This window comes from Gorilla gorilla, chromosome 16 (genome assembly GCF_029281585.2).
Source record: "Gorilla gorilla gorilla isolate KB3781 chromosome 16, NHGRI_mGorGor1-v2.1_pri, whole genome shotgun sequence".
NCBI lineage: Eukaryota > Metazoa > Chordata > Mammalia > Primates > Hominidae > Gorilla > Gorilla gorilla.
Window position 1 is genome coordinate 51503337 of NC_073240.2, and position 19008 is coordinate 51522344.

General features: G+C 39.1%; 1 protein-coding gene across 4 annotated transcripts in view; it reads right to left on the reverse strand.

Moving 5' to 3' along the window:
- The window catches only part of SPPL2A (signal peptide peptidase like 2A), a 59392-nt gene that overhangs the window by 16193 nt on the left and 24191 nt on the right, over positions 1–19008 (reverse strand). For 2 of the 4 annotated variants that reach the window (XM_019011242.4, XM_055363005.2), the window contains exons 6-13: positions 15903–16051; positions 12865–12961; positions 12324–12425; positions 8804–8885; positions 7158–7232; positions 2518–2574; positions 2270–2323; positions 1441–1543 (exon numbers count right to left, since the gene is read on the reverse strand). In XM_019011242.4, the coding sequence (XP_018866787.3) occupies positions 1441–1543; positions 2270–2323; positions 2518–2574; positions 7158–7232; positions 8804–8885; positions 12324–12425; positions 12865–12961; positions 15903–16051 (719 nt within the window). The remainder of the gene's footprint in view (positions 1–1440; positions 1544–2269; positions 2324–2517; positions 2575–7157; positions 7233–8803; positions 8886–12323; positions 12426–12864; positions 12962–15902; positions 16052–19008) is intronic. The other 2 variants (XM_004056178.5, XM_055363006.2) reach the window with 1 other exon arrangement.

Genomic DNA, 19008 nt, shown 5'->3' on the forward strand with positions numbered 1-19008 from the left:
GCTTTCATTTGTAAATATGCAATTATGCAGAAACAACTCATTTAATATCTATTTCTTGTAAGAAATTTGTTGAACCTTTTCTTCTTCCCAAAGAAGAAATCTCAGCTTGTCATGTATTGTCAGTACCTCTGCTCTTTGGAGAAATATTTTTGTTTTAGACCTTTGACATTTACTTCAATAATGTAGTATTTATATACTATTTTTACCAGTTCTATGCCAAGTTCTATATAGAAGATCTTGTATAGCCCTTGGTGTGGAAATGGTAAAATCAGGCATAAGTTTAATGATATTCAAAGAAGTGTAAGGTTACTCAATAGAATGTTTTCCTTATTTTATCAATTATGTGAATCAAGATTCACTGAGCTAAGAGAGACTTTGCCATGTCAACCTGCAAGGCAACACTGCTAGCTTTTCTCTCTCTACCTGGTTTTACTATGTAAATAGAAGGGCTTTTTCAGAAGCACCAGTACTCCTCACCCATCCACCACAGGCAGTTAGTACATAGGAAGACTAAGAAAAATGAAGAAGGAGCCGGCGCGGTGGCTCACGCCTATAATCCCAGCACTTTGGGAGGCTGAAGCGGGCAGATCACAAGGTCAGGAGATCGAGACCATCCTGGCTAACACGGTGAAACCCAGTCTTTACTAAAAATACAAAAAAAATAGCCAGGTGCGGTGGCAGGCGCCTGTAGTTCCAGTTACTCAGGAGGCTGAGGCAGGAGAATGGCATGAACCTGGGAAGCGGAGGTTGCAGTGAGCTGAGATCACGCCACTGCGCTCCAGCCTGGGTGACAGAGCGAGACTCCATCTCAAAAAAAAAAGAAAAATGAAGAAGGAAAAACTCAGCTGATAGAGGAATATTATTAATTACTTCTAAACTAAATTATTAATGGGCTTGGATTAAGTTTATTCTACAGACAGAGCAGTGAGGAAAGTAAGGCAAAACTACACTGTCAGAGCAGACATGCTAAGAGATGGTGATCAATTCCACTATAAACTGTGTCTTTTTGTATTACGCAGTCCTACAAGCTGGTGTTCTTCTATGTTTCTCCTCTTGATCACAGCCTTGCCTAATATTCTTAAACCCCTTTTTCTAAAACATAACTATTATCTTAAAATATAAGTAATATAAACTATTTGTTTGGCATTATTATATTCAACTTCTAAAAAGAGTCACAAATATACTTTCTTGAAGAAGAAGGTTAAACTGATCCTAGTTGCTTTCTCAAACAAACTTTTTGAGCCATGGGAGCTATTACAGTACTTTAGTTGTTACCATTTGGGCTTTACCTTCTACCCCTCAACAAGCTTTTTTGTTATGACAATCTCAGCTCTAGTGACAGCCAGAATACAGAGTAGGTAACTTTTAACAGATTCTACACATATGACGATTTAAAATCATCAGTATTTTTTTTTAACTAAAATTGTTACAATTGCTTACCTGGTACAATAATGTCTCCAAAACCCAATATTGAAACAGGCATGAGGCACACACTCATTACTGAGAAATAGATCAGTTTTGGTACTCTGATGACTACTGGCAACTGTTCAAAAACAAAACAAAACAAAACAAAACAAGAGGCCACCAATGAACTTCTTGGCAATCTTTACTCATATCTTTTATTTACTCATTTATTTTTTGGAGACAGAGTCTCGCTCTGTCGCCCAAGTGGAGTGCAGTGGCGTGATCCCAGCTCACTGCAACTGCAACTGCAACCTCCGCCTCCCAGGTTCAAGCAATTCTCCTGCCTCAGCCTCCCAAGTAGCTGGGATTACAGGCATGAGCCACCACGCCTGGCTAATTTTTCTGTTTTTAGTAGAGACAGGGTTTCACCATGTTGGCCAGGCTGGTCTCAAACTCCTGACCTCAGGTGATCTGCCTGCCTCAGCCTCCCAAAGTGCTGGTATTACAGGCATGAGCCACCGTGCCTGGCCACCCATATCTTCTAGAAAGGGAATGATTAACATTAGAATAGTTCTTTTGACAGTTTAAAGGAACTTGAAATACTCTATCTATTTCCAAAAGAAAAAGATTAGTTTTGAAAAAAATGCTCAACACACATGTAGGATTAACAGTATTAACCAAGTATCCCCACATTTAACCTTTTTTTTTTCTCTTTACCAAGGATAGAACTCAGGCCTTGAAACACAGAAAATAGAACAGGCCTAATTTTTTCTGGCAATCTGGATTTTTTTTTCCCCAAAGAAGAGTCTTGTCTCAGAGGGTATGATTTAAAGTCCAATGAACATATCTGAAATACAATCCTTACTTTCTCATGGGGAGCTGAGGGTTGACCAGTGGCTTCCACCAAGTTTCCATCATTCTAGGATGAAACCCAAGTCAATAGGTATTTAATAATTTAGAATAACTAAGAAAAGAGCTATATTTTCTGAGAAATAAGTTTTACAATACCTTAACATGCACTATGTGACCAGTGAATTACACAGGAAGGCAAATTATTAACCAGATACACATACATACACTGGATAGCCATTTCTATTTCATTGCCATCCCTACCTTTTCATTATTTCCAAAAGGTCCAGCTGCAAGTTCAACCATGATACTCTCACCATTCTAAAATTGAGAAGGAAAAGAAGTTGTCTAATCATTTAAAGAGAACAATCTGCCACTATTCAAGTGTGATTTAAGCCCCATGGCATATGGCCAGTTACACTGATTGAAAATGGGCTGCAGACTGCTTTTTTCCTAAAGTCTTTGTAGATTGCAAAAACTGAAGTCATCTAAAACAAAGTCCACCTAGTACAGTTGCTCTACTTTATCAGAGCTCAATAATTCTCAGAAATTGGCAAATGAATCATGTAAAAATAATTCAAGTGAACCCTCAGTTCTGATTTGTAATGACATATTCATATCTGACATTTGTAATGGGTTAAAAATTTTAGGTACAGTACTTTTAGTTACATTATGCTTTATACTATATGTTCTTAGCAGTTTTCAGTAATGTCAGTGAAGAAGATCATACTAAAATCTCTTACACTTAGCTTTGTAAAAAATATTGGTAACTTTATTTGAATAAATATACATCTGACCTTCTGGCTACTCACCACAATAACAAAACAATGAAACCAAACTTGAAAAGACCCAACCCTATAGAACCTGAGAAGCTTCTCTAGCCTAACTCTCATCCAATTTCAGCCCTGCCTGCTTTCTATGATCCAATCAAAACATTAACCTTAGCTAAATTTCCCTCCCTTGTGCCTGGATAAAGTCTTTTTATGTGGGTTGTGTGAGGGGTTCATTTAAAAAATTTTTCCTGATAGCCAAGTCTGTTGTGGAGAGGGAAAACATTGTGAGGCAGCAAGCTAAGACTGCATGAACCACTCATTTTATCTTTCGTATTATTGTAAGTGTATCAGCAAAGCAGGTACAGGGAAGATAAACAAATGCTGAATTTCAGGAAAATTTGATTGACTAACTATAATATTTTCCATGTGGGTGGGGTGCACAGGAGAAACCACTTGAGTGTTTTTAAAAGGACCTCACTGATTCCTGAGCTGAGTAGAAAGGAGGATAAAACCTGTAGCTGCAGAAATCTTCTGTGCATGTTAAGCTTTGGGTTACGTTAAGTCAAAGGAGTTTAGGAAAATAAACTAATACTAAGTACAGTTCCTTAAAGCAGATTCCCAGGTTGTGATAACATTTCCAGATAAAGAGTTCATTTTGGTTCACTTTCTAATTGTTATGTAAAACATTTAACTGAAGACCATCATTGACATCCTCCCATACATTTAAAGATACCTGAGTAACTACTACTTGTAAGACACAATACTGAGCACAGTGGTGGATGGAAAAAAATGAATAAGACAGGCTCTTATTGCTGTACTCTTATGGTGACCTGCCTTGCCAACTCACTAGAAGGCCACTAATACTTGGGTCAAGAACATGTTTAGAATATGCAATATTTAATCCTTCAAATTTACAGTGAAAACCAGGAAAATCAGCAATCTGATTTTTGAGTTACCTACTAAACTAAGGCCTGCTGCCTTAATAAAAACAAACAAATCAGACTCAGAAGAAGGTATTAATCTACAGCAGTGAACTCCAAAGAGCGAGCACTTAGCTTTTTCCACCATATTAGGTTGCTAGAAATCATGTTCCTAGTCAGTAGGAACTAAGATAGAAATAGGAAGACAAAAAATTTCTTAAGCACAAAAGAAAGAAGGCTAAAAGACACCTTTATTTTCATCCTGTACCTTTAAAATTCTGAAACATTCTATGTATATGGAATGCAAACAGTTTGCTGGGGCAGATATGTTTATTCACAAAGTGAGAGTAGTGTCAGAATGGAAAAGTTATTTTAAAAAACAGTTTAGTTACAGTTTACAGCTGTATCTACTGTGTAATAAATGTGTCATATGTTATGGATTATCTGTTGATTTATGGAAATGGCTTTGTAGAGGGAACATTTCACTTTTGCTATGAGATCTCTGATGGGGTATCCTACAAAAACACACTTTTGAACCAAGTTAAAAATACCCTAATAAATTAACAATTTTATTTTTTATCTTTATTTTTATTTATTTTTGAGAAGGAGTCTCACTCTGTTGCCCAGGCTGGGGTGCAGTGGCACGATCTCGGATCACTGCAAGCTCTGCCTCCTGGGTTCACGCCATTCTCCTGCCTCAGCCACCCAAGTAGCTGGGACTACAGGTGCCCGCCACCATGCCCGGCTAATTTTTTTCTATTTTTTTAGTAGAGATGGGGTTTCACCATGTTAGCCAGGATGGTCTCAATCTCCTGACCTCATGATCCGCCCACCTTGGCCTCCCGAAGTGCTGGGATTACAGGCGTGAACCGCTGCGCCCGGCCAACAATTTTATTTTTTGAAACGGAGTCTCACTCTGTTGCCCAGGCTGGAGTGCAGTGGCACGATCTCGGCTCACTGTAACCTCCGCTCCTGGCTTCAAGCGATCTTCCCACCTCAGTCTCCCGAGTAGCTGGGACTACAGGCGTGCACCACCACACCTGGCTGATTATTGTATTTTTTTTTTTTTTTGAGATGGAGTCTCGCTCTGTTGCCCAGGCTGGAGTGCAGTGGCGCAATCTTGGCTCACTGCAACCTCCACCTTGTGGGTTCAAGTGATTCTCCTGCCTCAGCCCTCCAAGTAGCTGGGATTACAGGCACCCACCACTGTGCCTGGCAAATTTTTGTATTTTTAGTAGAGATGGGGTTTCGCTATGTTGGCCAGGCTGGTCTCAAACTCCTGACCTCAAGTGATCCACCCGCCTTGGCCTCCCAAAGTGCTGGGATTACAGGCGTGAGCCACCACACCCGGCCTCTAAATTATTGTATTTTTAGTAGAGATACAGTTTTACCATGTTGGCCAGGCTGGTCTCGAACTCCTGACCTCAAGTGATCTGCCTGCCTTGGCCTCCCAAAGTGTTGGGATTATAGGCATTAGCCACCGCACCTGGCCAAATTAACAAGTTTAGTTATAACCCATAATACTAGTTCTATGAATTTTTTTGGGGGGGGTTACTATTGTTCAGTGAAGTCAATGAATCAAATGGCTCATCATTAAGTGACAGAAAGGTGCTAGTAAAATGGTTTGGTTAGGCCAGGCATATGCCAGCTGGCCCATATGCCAGCTTGGGCAATATGGTAAAACCCCATCTCTACAAAAAATACAAAAATTGGCTGGGTGTAATGGCGTGTCCCTGTAGTACCAGCTATTTGGGAAGCTGAGGTGGTAGGATCACCTGGGCCTCAGGAGGTTAAGGCTGCAGTAAGTCATAATTGAGCCACTGAACTCCAGCTTGGGCGGCAGACCGAGACCCAGTCTCAAAGAAGAGGAAAAAAACAAAAAAAAGGTTTGTGTCTCAAAGAAGAGAAAAAAAAAAAGTTTGGTTGGTTAGCTGTATTTTGGGACAGTTAATTATATTTGTTACCTACTACAATTTTAGCTCCCCAATAGGGGACAGTTTGTCTTTATGCCATTATAGCAAATATCAGAAGTGTAGATTTTTACAGTGATTTCACAGATGATAGGTTTAATGAATGGGTAAAGAAGAAATGAGGCCAGGCACTATGGCTCATGCCTATAATCCCAATACTCTGGGAGGCCAACGTGGGAGGACTCCTGGGCTTGAGCCCAGGAGTTTGAGGCTGCAGTGAACTAGGACTGTGCCATTGCACTTCAGCCTCAAGACTTGGCCTTTAAAAAAAAAAAAAAAAAAGAAGGAATGATAAATAAAGTAGAGAATATCAAATACTTAAATATATGAGAGCGACAAAGGATAAATGGATAATATAAAGTTACAAAGCAAGACTCAAAATGGGAGAAAGTAGGGGAATTAAGCAATACTTAATATTATATTCATGAGATAGGAAAAGGATCAAGGTAGAAAAGCTTGACAAATAATTAAGGACCACCATACTCACCCAACACCTCTCCTCATTTTACTAAGAGCTAGCGGCAGATCTGGGAATATATGACCTAGGAGCTGCCAGCTGCTCAGATTCTAACTTCATGGAAAAAGCCAGTCTGAGAGAATGAACAAATGGACAGAAGCAAAAAGGGAGAGTATGTGGCCCTGAGTCTAGTGTCTCTTGACGCCAGCCCCACACTGGCCTACAAACACAGCCTAGATAAATGGGACCTTTTTGGTACAGAAGGCTTCGGTTGGGTTCTGTTAGTTGGAACCAAAAGAATTCCACTGATGGAGGTGGAAGATGAATAGCTAGCAGTACTCCCTCATACAACAGGTTAGTAAATGCAAGCAGAAAGGGCTAAGTAACTTGCCTATGGTTGCAAGGTTACAGAGCTACATTCTAGGCCTTCTGATTTCCAGTGTGCTGCTCTTTCTTAGTCTCAAACTAGGGCTTCAGAAATGATATTTTATTTTTTTATTGTCTATATTGCCTATAGTAAACATTTAGCTCATAAGAAAAAATACTTTAAAAAGGGAAGAAAAGTACAGATATTCTCATATTTGTATCAGTCAAGAGACATCTTAAAATCTAACAAAATGGATTAAAAGCTTGAAAGTTAAAAGGCCAATTTCAATGACAGTTCTTTTAAGAGAATTAGAATTCACTCAGTGGTAAACATCTGCAAAATTGATAATCTAGGAGCAGATTTAAGATGATCATTTTTTAGCATGTTTCTTCACCCATTTCAAAAATGTGCTCATACCTTTGTGATGAATGGTGTTATGAAAACAAAAAATACATCATAGAGGAGGAGAAGGCCTAGAAGTATCACACATGACTGTCAAAGAAAGAAACAAAATTAAAGGTCAATCTTCCTAAATGTAAATTAAGGCATTAAATTATTTTTCAAGTGCAAATAAATATATGAATATACATTTAAATATTACTTTTAAAAAGATATCTTATGGTTAATACTATGTATAGTTTTATTCTACATATTAAAACCCTTATCTTCTTTATTTTTTTAAAAAAAATCACCGAACCAAACAAATGTGCTGGGTTGGCCCTGGTGGCTCACACCTGTAATCCCAGCACTTTGGGAGACTGAGGCGGGGCGGATCACGAGGTCAAGAGTTCGAGACCAGCCTGGCCAACATGGTGAAACCCCGTCTCTACTAAGACTACAAAAATTAGCCGGGCATGGTGGCACGTGCCTATAAACCCAGCTACTCAGGAGGCTGAGGCAGGAGAATCACTTGAACCCAGGAGGCAGAGGTTGCAGTGAGCTGAGATCGTGCCACTGCACTCCAGCCTCGGTGACAGAGTGAAACTCTGTCTTGGAAAAAAAAAAGAAGAAATGTGCTTCCCTGATATTTGGTCATGTTAAAGATTTTATGAATTTGGCATATTATATGAATGATTAAAAATATTTTAGGCAGGCTGGGCACAGTGGCTCACGCCCGTAATCCCAGCACTTTGGGAGGCCCAGGTGGGCAGAACATTTGAGGTCAGGAGTTCAAAACCAGCCTGGCCAACATGGTGAAACCCTGTCTCTACTAAAAATACAAAAATTAGCAGGGCTTGGTGGTAGGTGCCTGTAATCCCAGCTACTTGGGAGGCTGAGGCAGGAGAAATCACTTGAGCTCAGGAGGCGGAGGCTGCAGTGAGCCGAGATCGCACCACTGCACTCCAGGCTGGGAGACTGAACGAGACTCCATCTCAAAAAACAAAAACAAAAACAAAAACAAAAACCAAATAAATAAAAAAAAAATATTTTAGGCAGGGTGCAGTGGCTCATGCCTGTAATCCCAGCACTTTGGGAGGCCAAATCAGAAGGAATGCTTGTGGCCAGAAGTTTAAGAACAGCTTAGGTAGCACAGCGAGACCCCTATCTCTACAAAAACAAACAAACAAAATTTAGCTAAAATAAAGTGTACACATGGATAAGAGTGAGGAATAACAGGCACTGGGATACTCGGCATGGTGGAAGAATTAGAAGGGGTGAGGGATGAGAAATTACTTAATGGGGACAATACACATTAGTCGAGTGATGGTTATACTATAAGCCTCATCACTACCCAACATATCCACGTAATAAAACTACACTTGAACCCCTTAAATTTATACAAATAAAAGAAAGAAAAAAAACCCAATAGTTTAGCTAGCAAATCAGTGGTTGTCTGGGCCTGGGGGTTAGGACTGATTGCAAAGGCCATGGTAGAGCTTTTGGAAGAAATGAGAAATGTTCTACAACTTCACTGGGATAGTGGTTATAAAGTTACACATTCGTAAAATTTTCATAAACAGTACGCCAAAAATTGGCGCATTTAATTGTAGGTAAATTATGCCTTAATAAAGTTGTCTTTTAAAAATTTATTTTAACTAGCAAAGTAGTATTGTATACATTACCTTGAAGTTGGGCAACTTCAGTGTTTTAATTAAATTCAGACAGAAAGCAATCCCCAAGATATCCTGTAAAATCCAAGCCCACCTAAAATCAAAAGATATTACTCTATTGCTTTATCAATGTTTAGATGAAGCCTTTCAAAAGACATAGATCACTGAGGTAATATCATTTAATTGCTATGATTTGACTATTCCTTTTTTTTTTTTTTTTTTTTTTTTTAAGACAGATTCTCACTCTGTCACCCAGGCTGGAGTGCAGTGGCATGATCTCGGCTTACTGCAAGCTTCACCTGGGTTCAAGTGATTTTCGTGTCTCAGCTTCCCAAGTAGCTGGGACTAAAGGCATGCACACCACCATGCCTGGCTGATTTCTGACTATTCAATTATTAAACAGCAAGCATAACAACAAAACCCCTCATATACTCTATATTTGGTAATTTTACTGTCCTAGTAGAATAATGAATATTATTACACTAAGAAAAAGTTGAAAAGGCTACCTCAGAAGAACATATATCAGACATAAGTGCATTAACACGTCTCGCTCTAGAAAACAGCTGTTAACAAAATATCAGTGTTAACACAGATCCAAATAGCTTGAACACAAAGAAAACAAGAGCTATGCAACTTACTCCATCAGAAATTGACATAAGTAATTATCCATTGATTATCCTACCTGAAGCTGCATAAAGCTGTATGAGCTTTGTTTCCCAAATTTTAGGCCATTAAATCCTTTCAGTCCTCAATAATTTTATTAATAAACCATTAATATAAACCTAAGTATATATTTTTTCTGGTTATCTTCCTACAAATGAACAGATATCTGTATATTTTCTTATATCCCCCTTTCTTGCATAAAAGACAGCATACTCTATATATTTTTTTGCACTTTGCTTTTTTCACTTAAAAAAATACAAATATCAAATCAAAGTGGATTAAAGACTTAAATCTAAGACCTGAAACTATGACGCTACTTGATGAAAACATTGGGGAAATGCTCCAGGACATTGGTCTTGGCAAAGATTTCTTGAGTAAGACTTGAAAAGCACAGACAACGAAGGCAAAAATGGACAAATGGAATCACATCAAGCTAAAAGGTTTTGCATGGCAAAGGAAAAATCAAGAACGTGAAGAAACAACCCACAGAATGAAAGAAAATATCTGCAAACTACCCATCTGACAAGCAATTAATAACCAGAATATGTAAGGAGCTCAAACAACTCAATAGAAAAAAAAAGTAATCCAATTAAAAATTGGGCAAAATATCTGAGTAGACATTTCTCCAAAGACATACAAATGACAAACAGATATATGAAAAAATGCTCAACATCTCCAATCAGATGAAATCTGATTGCAATTAGAGAAATGTAAATCAAAACTACAATGAGATATCATCTCATCCCAGAATGCTGGCAACGATGTGGGAAAAGGGGAAACCTTGTACACTGTTGGTGGGAATGTAAATTACCACAGCCACTATGAAGAACAGTATGGAAATTCCTCAAAAAAACTAAAAACAGAATTACCATATGATCCAGCAATCCCACCACTGGATATACATGCAAAAGAAAGGAACTCAGTATATCAAACAGATACCTGAACTCTCATGTTTATTGCAGCACTATTCGCCATAGCCAAGATATGGAATCAACCTAAGTGTCCACCAGTGGATAAAGGAAATATTATACACACACATATATATATAATTTTACAAATACACACAATGGAATATTATTCAGCCATAAAAAATAATGAAGTCTTGTCATTTGCAAAGACATGGATGGAACTGAAAACATCATGTTAAGTGAAATAAGCCAAGCACAGAAAGACAAATATTGCATGTTCTCATTCATAGTGGGAGCTAAAATTAAGAAAATAAAAATAAAAAATAGAACTCATGGAGATAGTAGAATGATGGTTACCAGAGGCTAAAAAAAGGTAGAGAGTGGGGGTGATAAAGTGAAGATGGTTAATGGGTGCAAAAATATAGCTAAATAAAATAAATAAGATCTAGTGTTTGGTAGCACAATAAGGTGATACAGTTAATAACTTATTGTGTATTATAAAAATAACTAAAAGAGTGAAATTGGAATGTTCCCAACACAAAGAAATGATAAAGGCTTGAGGTGATGGATACCACTATTACTCTGATGTGATCATTCACATTGTATGCCTGTATCAAAACACCACATGTATCCCATAAATATATATAGTCATTATGTTCCCATAATAATTAAAAATAAAATTTTTTAAAAAGTATAGACTGTGCTCCTTTTTGTACTTTATATATCATAGAGTATATTCTCTCTCTCTCTTTTTTTTTTGTTTGTTTTTTTTGAGACGGAGTTGCACTCTTGTTCCCCAGGCTGGAGTGCAATATTGTGATCTTGGCTCACTGCAACCTCTGCCTTGGGTTCAAGTGATTCTCTTGCCTCAGCCTCCTGAGTAGCTGGGATTACAGGCGCATGCCACCACGCCCGGCTAATTCTGTATTTTTAAGTAGAGACGGGGCTTCTCCATGTTGGTCAGGGTGGTCTCGAACTCCTGACCACAGGTGATCTGCCCACCTCGAGCCTCCAAAAGTGCTGGGATTACAGGTATGAGCCACCACGCCCGGCAAGTATGTTCTCTTTTTGTATCTGACTACTTTCACTTGGCATTACGTTTGAGATTCATTCACGCCTGTGCATGTGGTATATGGCTTACTTATTGGTGAATAGTATTCCATTGTGTAAATATAACGTAATGTATTCACCCATTCAAAGTTTGATGGACATTTTGATTGTTTCTGCACTCTCTCTCTCTTTCTCTCTCTCCTGGAACTCCCTGCATATCAATTCATAGAGATCTTCATTGTTTAGAGCTGCACTGCACTCAACTGTGTGGCTATACCAAAATTAAGTGTGTGTATATATATATATACACACACACACACACACACATATATATACACACACACATATACATACACACACACACACACACACACACACATATATTTTTTTGAGATAGAGTTTCACTCTTGTTGCCCAGGCTGGAGTGCAATGGCGCGATCTTGGCTCACTGCAACCTCCGCTCGCTGCAACCTCCGCCTCCCGGGTTCAAGCGATTCTCCTGCCTCAGCCTCTGGAGTAGCTGGGATTACGGGCATGCACTACCATGCCCGGCTAATTTTTTGTATTTTTAGTAGAGACGGGGTTTCTCCATGTTGGTCAGGCTGGTCTCAAACTCCCGACCTCAGGTGATCTGCCTGCCTCGGCCTCCCAAAGTGCTGGGATTACAGGCGTGAAATTAAGTATATTTTTAAAGTCTATTTCAGTGTATGTGTTAAAATCATAATTCATATTTCCTTCTCTATATGAGTTCAAATGCATTAACATAAGATCTGCTTATTTAAGAAGTAGTTCATTACAAGACTGGTGTTCTGGCATAGAAGCAAAAAAATTCCGTAATAATCATAAGTATCAGGGCAAGATAGGAAACAATTCATCCTTAATCTAAAAGCAAATACATTGAGTATTCATACCTGTCTTCATTTCGAAACACAGCCCAAACAACAGCTACTGCTATGCACAGTCCAGAGAGAAAAATAAGTCTCACTTCCATGTTTTTGCCACGACATGCAATCCTAAAAAACAGATTGAAATAGTTAACACTGCAGATGAAGTACAATGTTCACTTGATAAGAAGTAGCAAATATTAACCACAGTCATAAGAAGTGACTAAAATATCAATTTTGAAAGTCTTGATTTTAAGTAAAACAAATGAGACATAATAAAATGTTTATCAGTCCAATATAATTTTCTGTGATGATGAAAAATGTACTATATCTGTGCTGTCCAATATAGTAGCTACTAGTCATATGTGGCTATTGAGCACTTGAAATGTGGCTAATAAGAATGAAAAACTCAATTTTTAATTTTATTTAATTTTACTTAAATTTAAATTTAAACACCTGTAGGTCCAATATATATCGGACTATATAGGTTTCAAATAATACTCCTACTTTTGTATTGTTTCAAATTATAAACACCAACATTATAAGATTTCCTGTAAGAGATACGTACGTGCATTGTCCATATGGTATCTTATGAATTAGTGCAGCAAGACAGTTGTACAGACTCATTGCTGATGCTATGCAGAAAATTGCTATCATAACATAAACTAGAAAAAAACAAAACACTAAATTACATGAGAACAGCAGGAAAGGTGATAAGAAAATATTTATACAAGCAATATTAATTCTTTAGCTTTCTTTATTGAATCATACTTCCAATGAAGTGACTATACAATGACCTGAATTACTTACTAAGCTGAAATTTAGATCGTGAGGTATTTTTTTTTTTTTTTTTCTGAGAGTCTCACTCTGTCGCACAGTCGCCCAGGCTGGAATGCAGTGGTGTAATCTTGGCTCTCACTGCAATCTTTGCCTCCTGGGCTCAAGTGATTCTCATGCCTTAGCCTCCCGAATAGCTGGGATTACAGGCATGCGCCACCATACCCAGCCAATTTTTGTAGTTTTAGTAGACGGGGTTTTGTCATGTTGGCCAGGCTGGTCTCAAAGTCCCGACCTCAGGTGATATGCCTGCCTTGGCCTCCAAAAGTGCTGGGATTACAGCAGTGAGCCACTGCACCCGGCTGTCTTCTTTTTAAATAGCGATGAATTTAAGGAAATCTCTTACCAAAAACTAAAATATGCTTTCAGGTAAAGTAGAGGGCTCTCTTTTTTCTATCAATGACTACTATAAACTAAGAGTTGATAACAGAAATTAATCTGAAGGAATATTAAATTAATAAAATCACCTGTTTGATGCCAACATAATACAAATATCATTTTAGTACTCGCTCTCTCAACAACAGTTTAAAATGAATGATATTAACAAAATGAGTTCTTTTTTTTTGAGACGGAGTCTCACTGTGTCACCCAGGCTGGAGTGCAATGGGGCAATCTTGGATCACCGCAACCTCCGCCTCCCAGGCTTAAGCGACTCTCCTGCCTCAGCCCCTTGAGTAGCTGGAACTACGGGCACGCACCACCATGGCCAGCTAATTTTTGTATTTTTAGTAGAGACGGGGTTTCACTATGTTGGCCAGGCTGCTCTTGAACCCCTGACCTCAAGTGATCCACTTACTTTGGCCTCCCAAAGTGCTGGGATTACAGGCGAGAGCCACCGCATCTGGCCAGAATGACTTAATTTTAATTAAAAAATACATGACATAAACTGGGTACAGTGGCTCACACCTGTAATCCCAACACTATAGGAGGCCGAGGCGGGTGGATCTCCTGAGGTCAAGACTTTGAGATCAGCCTGGCCAACATGGTGAAACCCTGTTTCTACTAAAAATACAAAAATTAGCTAGGGGTGGTGCCAGATGCCTGTAATCCCAACTACTCGGGAAGCTGAGGCAAGAGAATCGCTCCATCTCAAATAAATAAATAAATACAAATAATAAAAATACAAATATTAGCTGGGCATGGTGGGATGTGCCTGTAGTCCCAGCTACTTGGGAGGCTGAGGCAGGAGAATCGCTTGAATGTGAGAGGCAGAGGTTGCAGTGAACCCAGATTGTGCCACTGCACTCCAGCCTGGGTGACAGAGCAGAGCAGAGCAAGACTGTCTCAAAAAAAAAAAGATATCATAGGTCTAGTTTTTAAACTGCTGTCACAGGACAAGAGAAACTGAACAAAAACTGAATGAGGCTGGGTGCGGTAACTCACACCTGTAATCCTAGCACTTTGGGAGGCCAAGGCAGGTGGATCACTTGAGGTCAGGAGTTCGAGACCAGCCTGGTCAACATAGTGAAATCCCGTCTGTACTAACAATACAAAAATTAGCCGGGCACAGTGGCGCACACCTGTAATCCCAGCTACTCAGGAGACTGAGGCAGGAGACTCACTTGAACCTGGGAGGTGGTGGTTGCAGTGAGCCAAGACTGCGCCACTGCACTCCAGCCTGGGCAACAGAGCGAGACTGTTTCCAAAAAAAAAAAAAGCTGAATGAAACAACTCCTAGGCCCTAGTTTTCTAGTCCAGAAATTTATGCTAATGCTGTACACATAAGCATGGTAGCCTTTGGTGGTTCTTAAAAGGGCTTTTTGCTAGTTCTTATCAGGTACACTCCTTTTACCCTGGTCTCCCTTCTCTTTGTGCTGTATACTGTCCAGGGATGGCAAATTTCCATTCTATTAAGCCATTAATAAGACTGTTCAGGAGATGGACAAGCCATTATAGTTCCTGCTCCCACTTTCTTCAAGGAAAAAAAGGACTAGTTACTCTCTAGACCACAGGGAAGTACCTGTGTGTCTTCAGATATATGATCCTAACTGTTTATATAAGTAACATAAAATTCAAGCAATAAAACATCTTGATTTGCAAATTGACAAAAGATAAACTACACTTGGGAGTAAGTAGACGCAATACATCAGTAATTTGAATAATCTTCTATTTCATGTAACTAAATATAGCCACCAAGAACTCCTTAATCCACTGCTTAGATACTGAGCTATATCATTCATCTACAGAGAGGAAAACTTAGGGACCATGGCAATTATTTCAAGTCATCCATGAAGAAGTGTTCTTATCTGAAAACATAACGTACTTTTTTTTTTTTTTTTTTTTTTAAGACGGAGTTTCGCTCTTGTTGCCCAGGCTGGAGTGCAATGGCGCAATGTCGGCTCACTGCAAACTCCACCTCCCAGGTTCGAGCGATTCTCCTGACTCAGCCTCTCCAGTAGCTGGGATTACAGGCACGTGCCACCACACCCAGCTAATTTCTGTATTTTTAGTACAGATGGAGTTTCTCCATGTTGGTCAGGCTGGTCTCAAACTCCCAACCTCAGGTGATCTGTCCACCTTGGCCTCCCAAAGTGCTGGGATTACAGGTGTGAGCCACTGCTCCTGGCACATATTGTATTTTTAATCTGAATATTTTTATCTCAGAGTAACAGAGACCTAACACTCTGATAATTTAAAAAAAATTAATATTAACCAAATTATTCACATACATTTTCCAGGTAGAATGGCTTAAAGGAAAAGATAAATCTAGTAATAGTCAGTGAAAAGAATGTATGTTAACAGTAGCAAACATAAAATATGACTTCTTACCCAACCATTTGTAGAAGAAATAAAGTAAGACCATCATAACACAGCAGATGACCACAAATATTACAACTGTAAGAGGACTAAAAGTTAAATATTCTTCCTTCTTTTTCCTCATTTCTCTATCTTCAGTTGTCACTGCTTTCAAGTTTTCCCTGTACAAACACACAAGAACTTTAGCAAATCTTAGCCAAGTACAGTTATTTAAAAAATTTATCTCTAACACCAATTTAAATCTGTTTCTGAAGAAAACAATGTATTTTTATTTATTAAAATATTTTTATTTTATTATTTTTCTAAGCTATCTTGTTATAGCAAGTAATGTACTTTTTAAAAACTGTACCCTACAAAGAAATATTTAATCTAGAAAGTAAAAACCTCTTAAATGCTACTCTCCAGAGATGATCTGTTTTCAACCACTAACTTTTGAAACATTTTTTTCTGCAGGCAAAATTGTTGAAAGAGATGATGTTGGCCGGGCATGATGGCTCCTGCCTGTAATCCCAGCACTTTGGGAGGCCGAGGTGGGCGGATCACGAGGTCAGGAGTTCGAGACCAGCCTAACCAACATGGTGAAACTCTGTCTCTACTAAAAATACAAAAATTAGCCGGGTGTGGTGGTGTGTGCCTGTAATCTCAGCTACTTGGGAGGCTGAGGCGGGAGCATTGCTTGAACCCGGGAGGCGGAGGTTGTGGTGACCTGAGATCGTGCCATTGCACTCCAGCCTGGGCAACAAGAGTGAAACTCCGTCTCAAAAAAAAAAAAAAAAAAGGAAAAAAAAAAGAGATGACATTTATTGTATAAACAAATTAATACTTGTGGATGTTTATATTATCTAATTTGAAAATTATATTGACATAATAAATTTCAAACTAAAACCAATGCTTCTTACAAACTTACTATTATCAACTTACAGATAGTAAAGTACTTCTAAAAATTAGCTTCTCTGTTTTTTGAGACAGAGTCTTGCTCTGTTGCCGAGGCTGGAGTGCAGTGGCGCGATCTCTGCTCACTGAAACCTCTGCCTCCCAGGTTCAAGCAATTCTCCTGCCTCAGCCTCCCAAGTAGCTGGGACTACAGGCACATGCGGCTAGGCCTGGCTAATTTTTTGTATTTTAGTAGAGACGGGGTTTCACCATGTTGCCCTGACTGGTCTCGAACTGAGCTCAGGCAAACCACCCACCTCGGCCTCCCAAAATGCTGGGATTACAGGTGTGAGCCACCGCACCCAGCCGCTTCTCTTAAATGTAAACACTAAATTCTCCTCTCAATCAAGTTAGCATTTACTATATGCCTAGTCTACGCTCATCAATGTATTATAAAGGACTCAAAAGAAATTCAAGGCATAACTTTGTCCTACCTTTATTTAAGATAACGAAATGTTGTCTCAACCCTTGCTAGGCCACAGAGCTAATAACAGAGACAGAAGTCGAGGAGGAAAAGAACTGCAACTGTTGTGTGTTGGGCAATCTCTCTTGTCGACCTTACTACTGTCTCCTCCTAGTTATATGCAACCTACGACACATTATTAATACTACTTCTGAATACTTTTCAACAACTCTGTTCTAAACTCTGCTCCCTCCTGGGCAAATCCTGGCCCTGCTTGTTAGGTCTGGGCTCAATATAAAATTTAGGTTAAAAAAGTTTATTTATTTTAATATATTTTTAAAAATTAATTTTAAAAATTAAAAAAAAAAAAAGAGTAGATTGCCTGGGAAAAGAGGAGGGAGAGAGTTGATGGAGACATGCTAGCACCTCCCCCTGAAACTCCAGAGCTGAATGACAGGGTATTAAATAAATTTCTATAAATGTGGTACCTGAGTGTTAAAAGGTGCTAATTATGATATCTGTCACTACAGAAATACATTTAAAGAAATTTTTGTCATAGTATACATATGAGCCATAATAATTCAATATCTATTCATAGTCATTGAACTAAAAAGCACAGGCAATTTCTTGAAGGAAAGCATACAGTGTACTAGATTTATATCACATTAAAATATTACAATTCTGCTGGGTGTGGTGGCTCACACTTGTGATCCCAGAACTTTAGGAGGCTGAGGTGGGCGGATCACTTGAGGTCAGGAGTTGATACCAGCCTGGCCAACATGATGAAAGTCCATCTCCACTAAAAATACAAAAATTAGCCAGGCGTGGTGGCACGTGCCTGTAATCCCAGCTACTTGAGAGGCTGAGGCAGCAGAATCGCTTGAACCTGGGAGGCAGAGGTTGCGGTGAGCAAAGACCGCATGCCACCGCACTCCAGCCTGGGTGACAGTGAGACTCCAACTCAAAAAAAAGAAAAAAAAATTACAATTCATCTTTTTTGAAAAAAAAAAATTGTACTTTCATATCAGCTTGAGAGCCATACGCAATAGGAACCTAAGCTTTATTGCATGCCATCTAGAGGTTATAAAGGCTGAGGACCAGTGACCTTATTATAAAAAGATTTTAGGCTGGGCATGGTAGCTCACGCCTGTAATCCCAGCACTTTGGGAGGCTGAGGCAGGCGGATCACCTGAGGTCAGAAGCTCAAGACCAGCCTGGCTAACGTGGTGAAACCACATCTCTATTAATAATACAAAAATTAGCTGGGCATGGTGGTGCATGCCTGTAATCCCAGCTACTTGGGAGGCTGAGGCAGGAGAATTGCTTGAACCCAGGAGGCGGAGGTTGCAGTGAGCTAAGATCACGCCATTGCACTCCAACCTGGGCAACAAGAGCAAAACTTCGACTCCAAAAAAAAAAAAAGATTTTAACACTCTGCTGAAAAGTCTTTCTATAGAACCCAGGCATCTTTCCCTTTTGCTTAAGGTACATCTCTCATTTGGTAGAGTAATTTTGGGTTGTGAGGTCCTGTTCTGGCACATTTTCCCTTCCCTAAGCCTTACTCTCTTTCCATCCAACTGTCATTACTTGCTAAATGATGGGCCTTATGTTTTTAATAATTATTTTTATGGAACTTTTTCCTTTATATCACTGATTCATATTCTCTTTCTCCATACGGTCACCACCCCTTCCTCCTCCCACATACACTTACTTCTCTCTATCTTTATTTTGCTCTTAGAATCAGCCCCCTCAATTTTAAAATCCATGATCCTGCAGGTATGG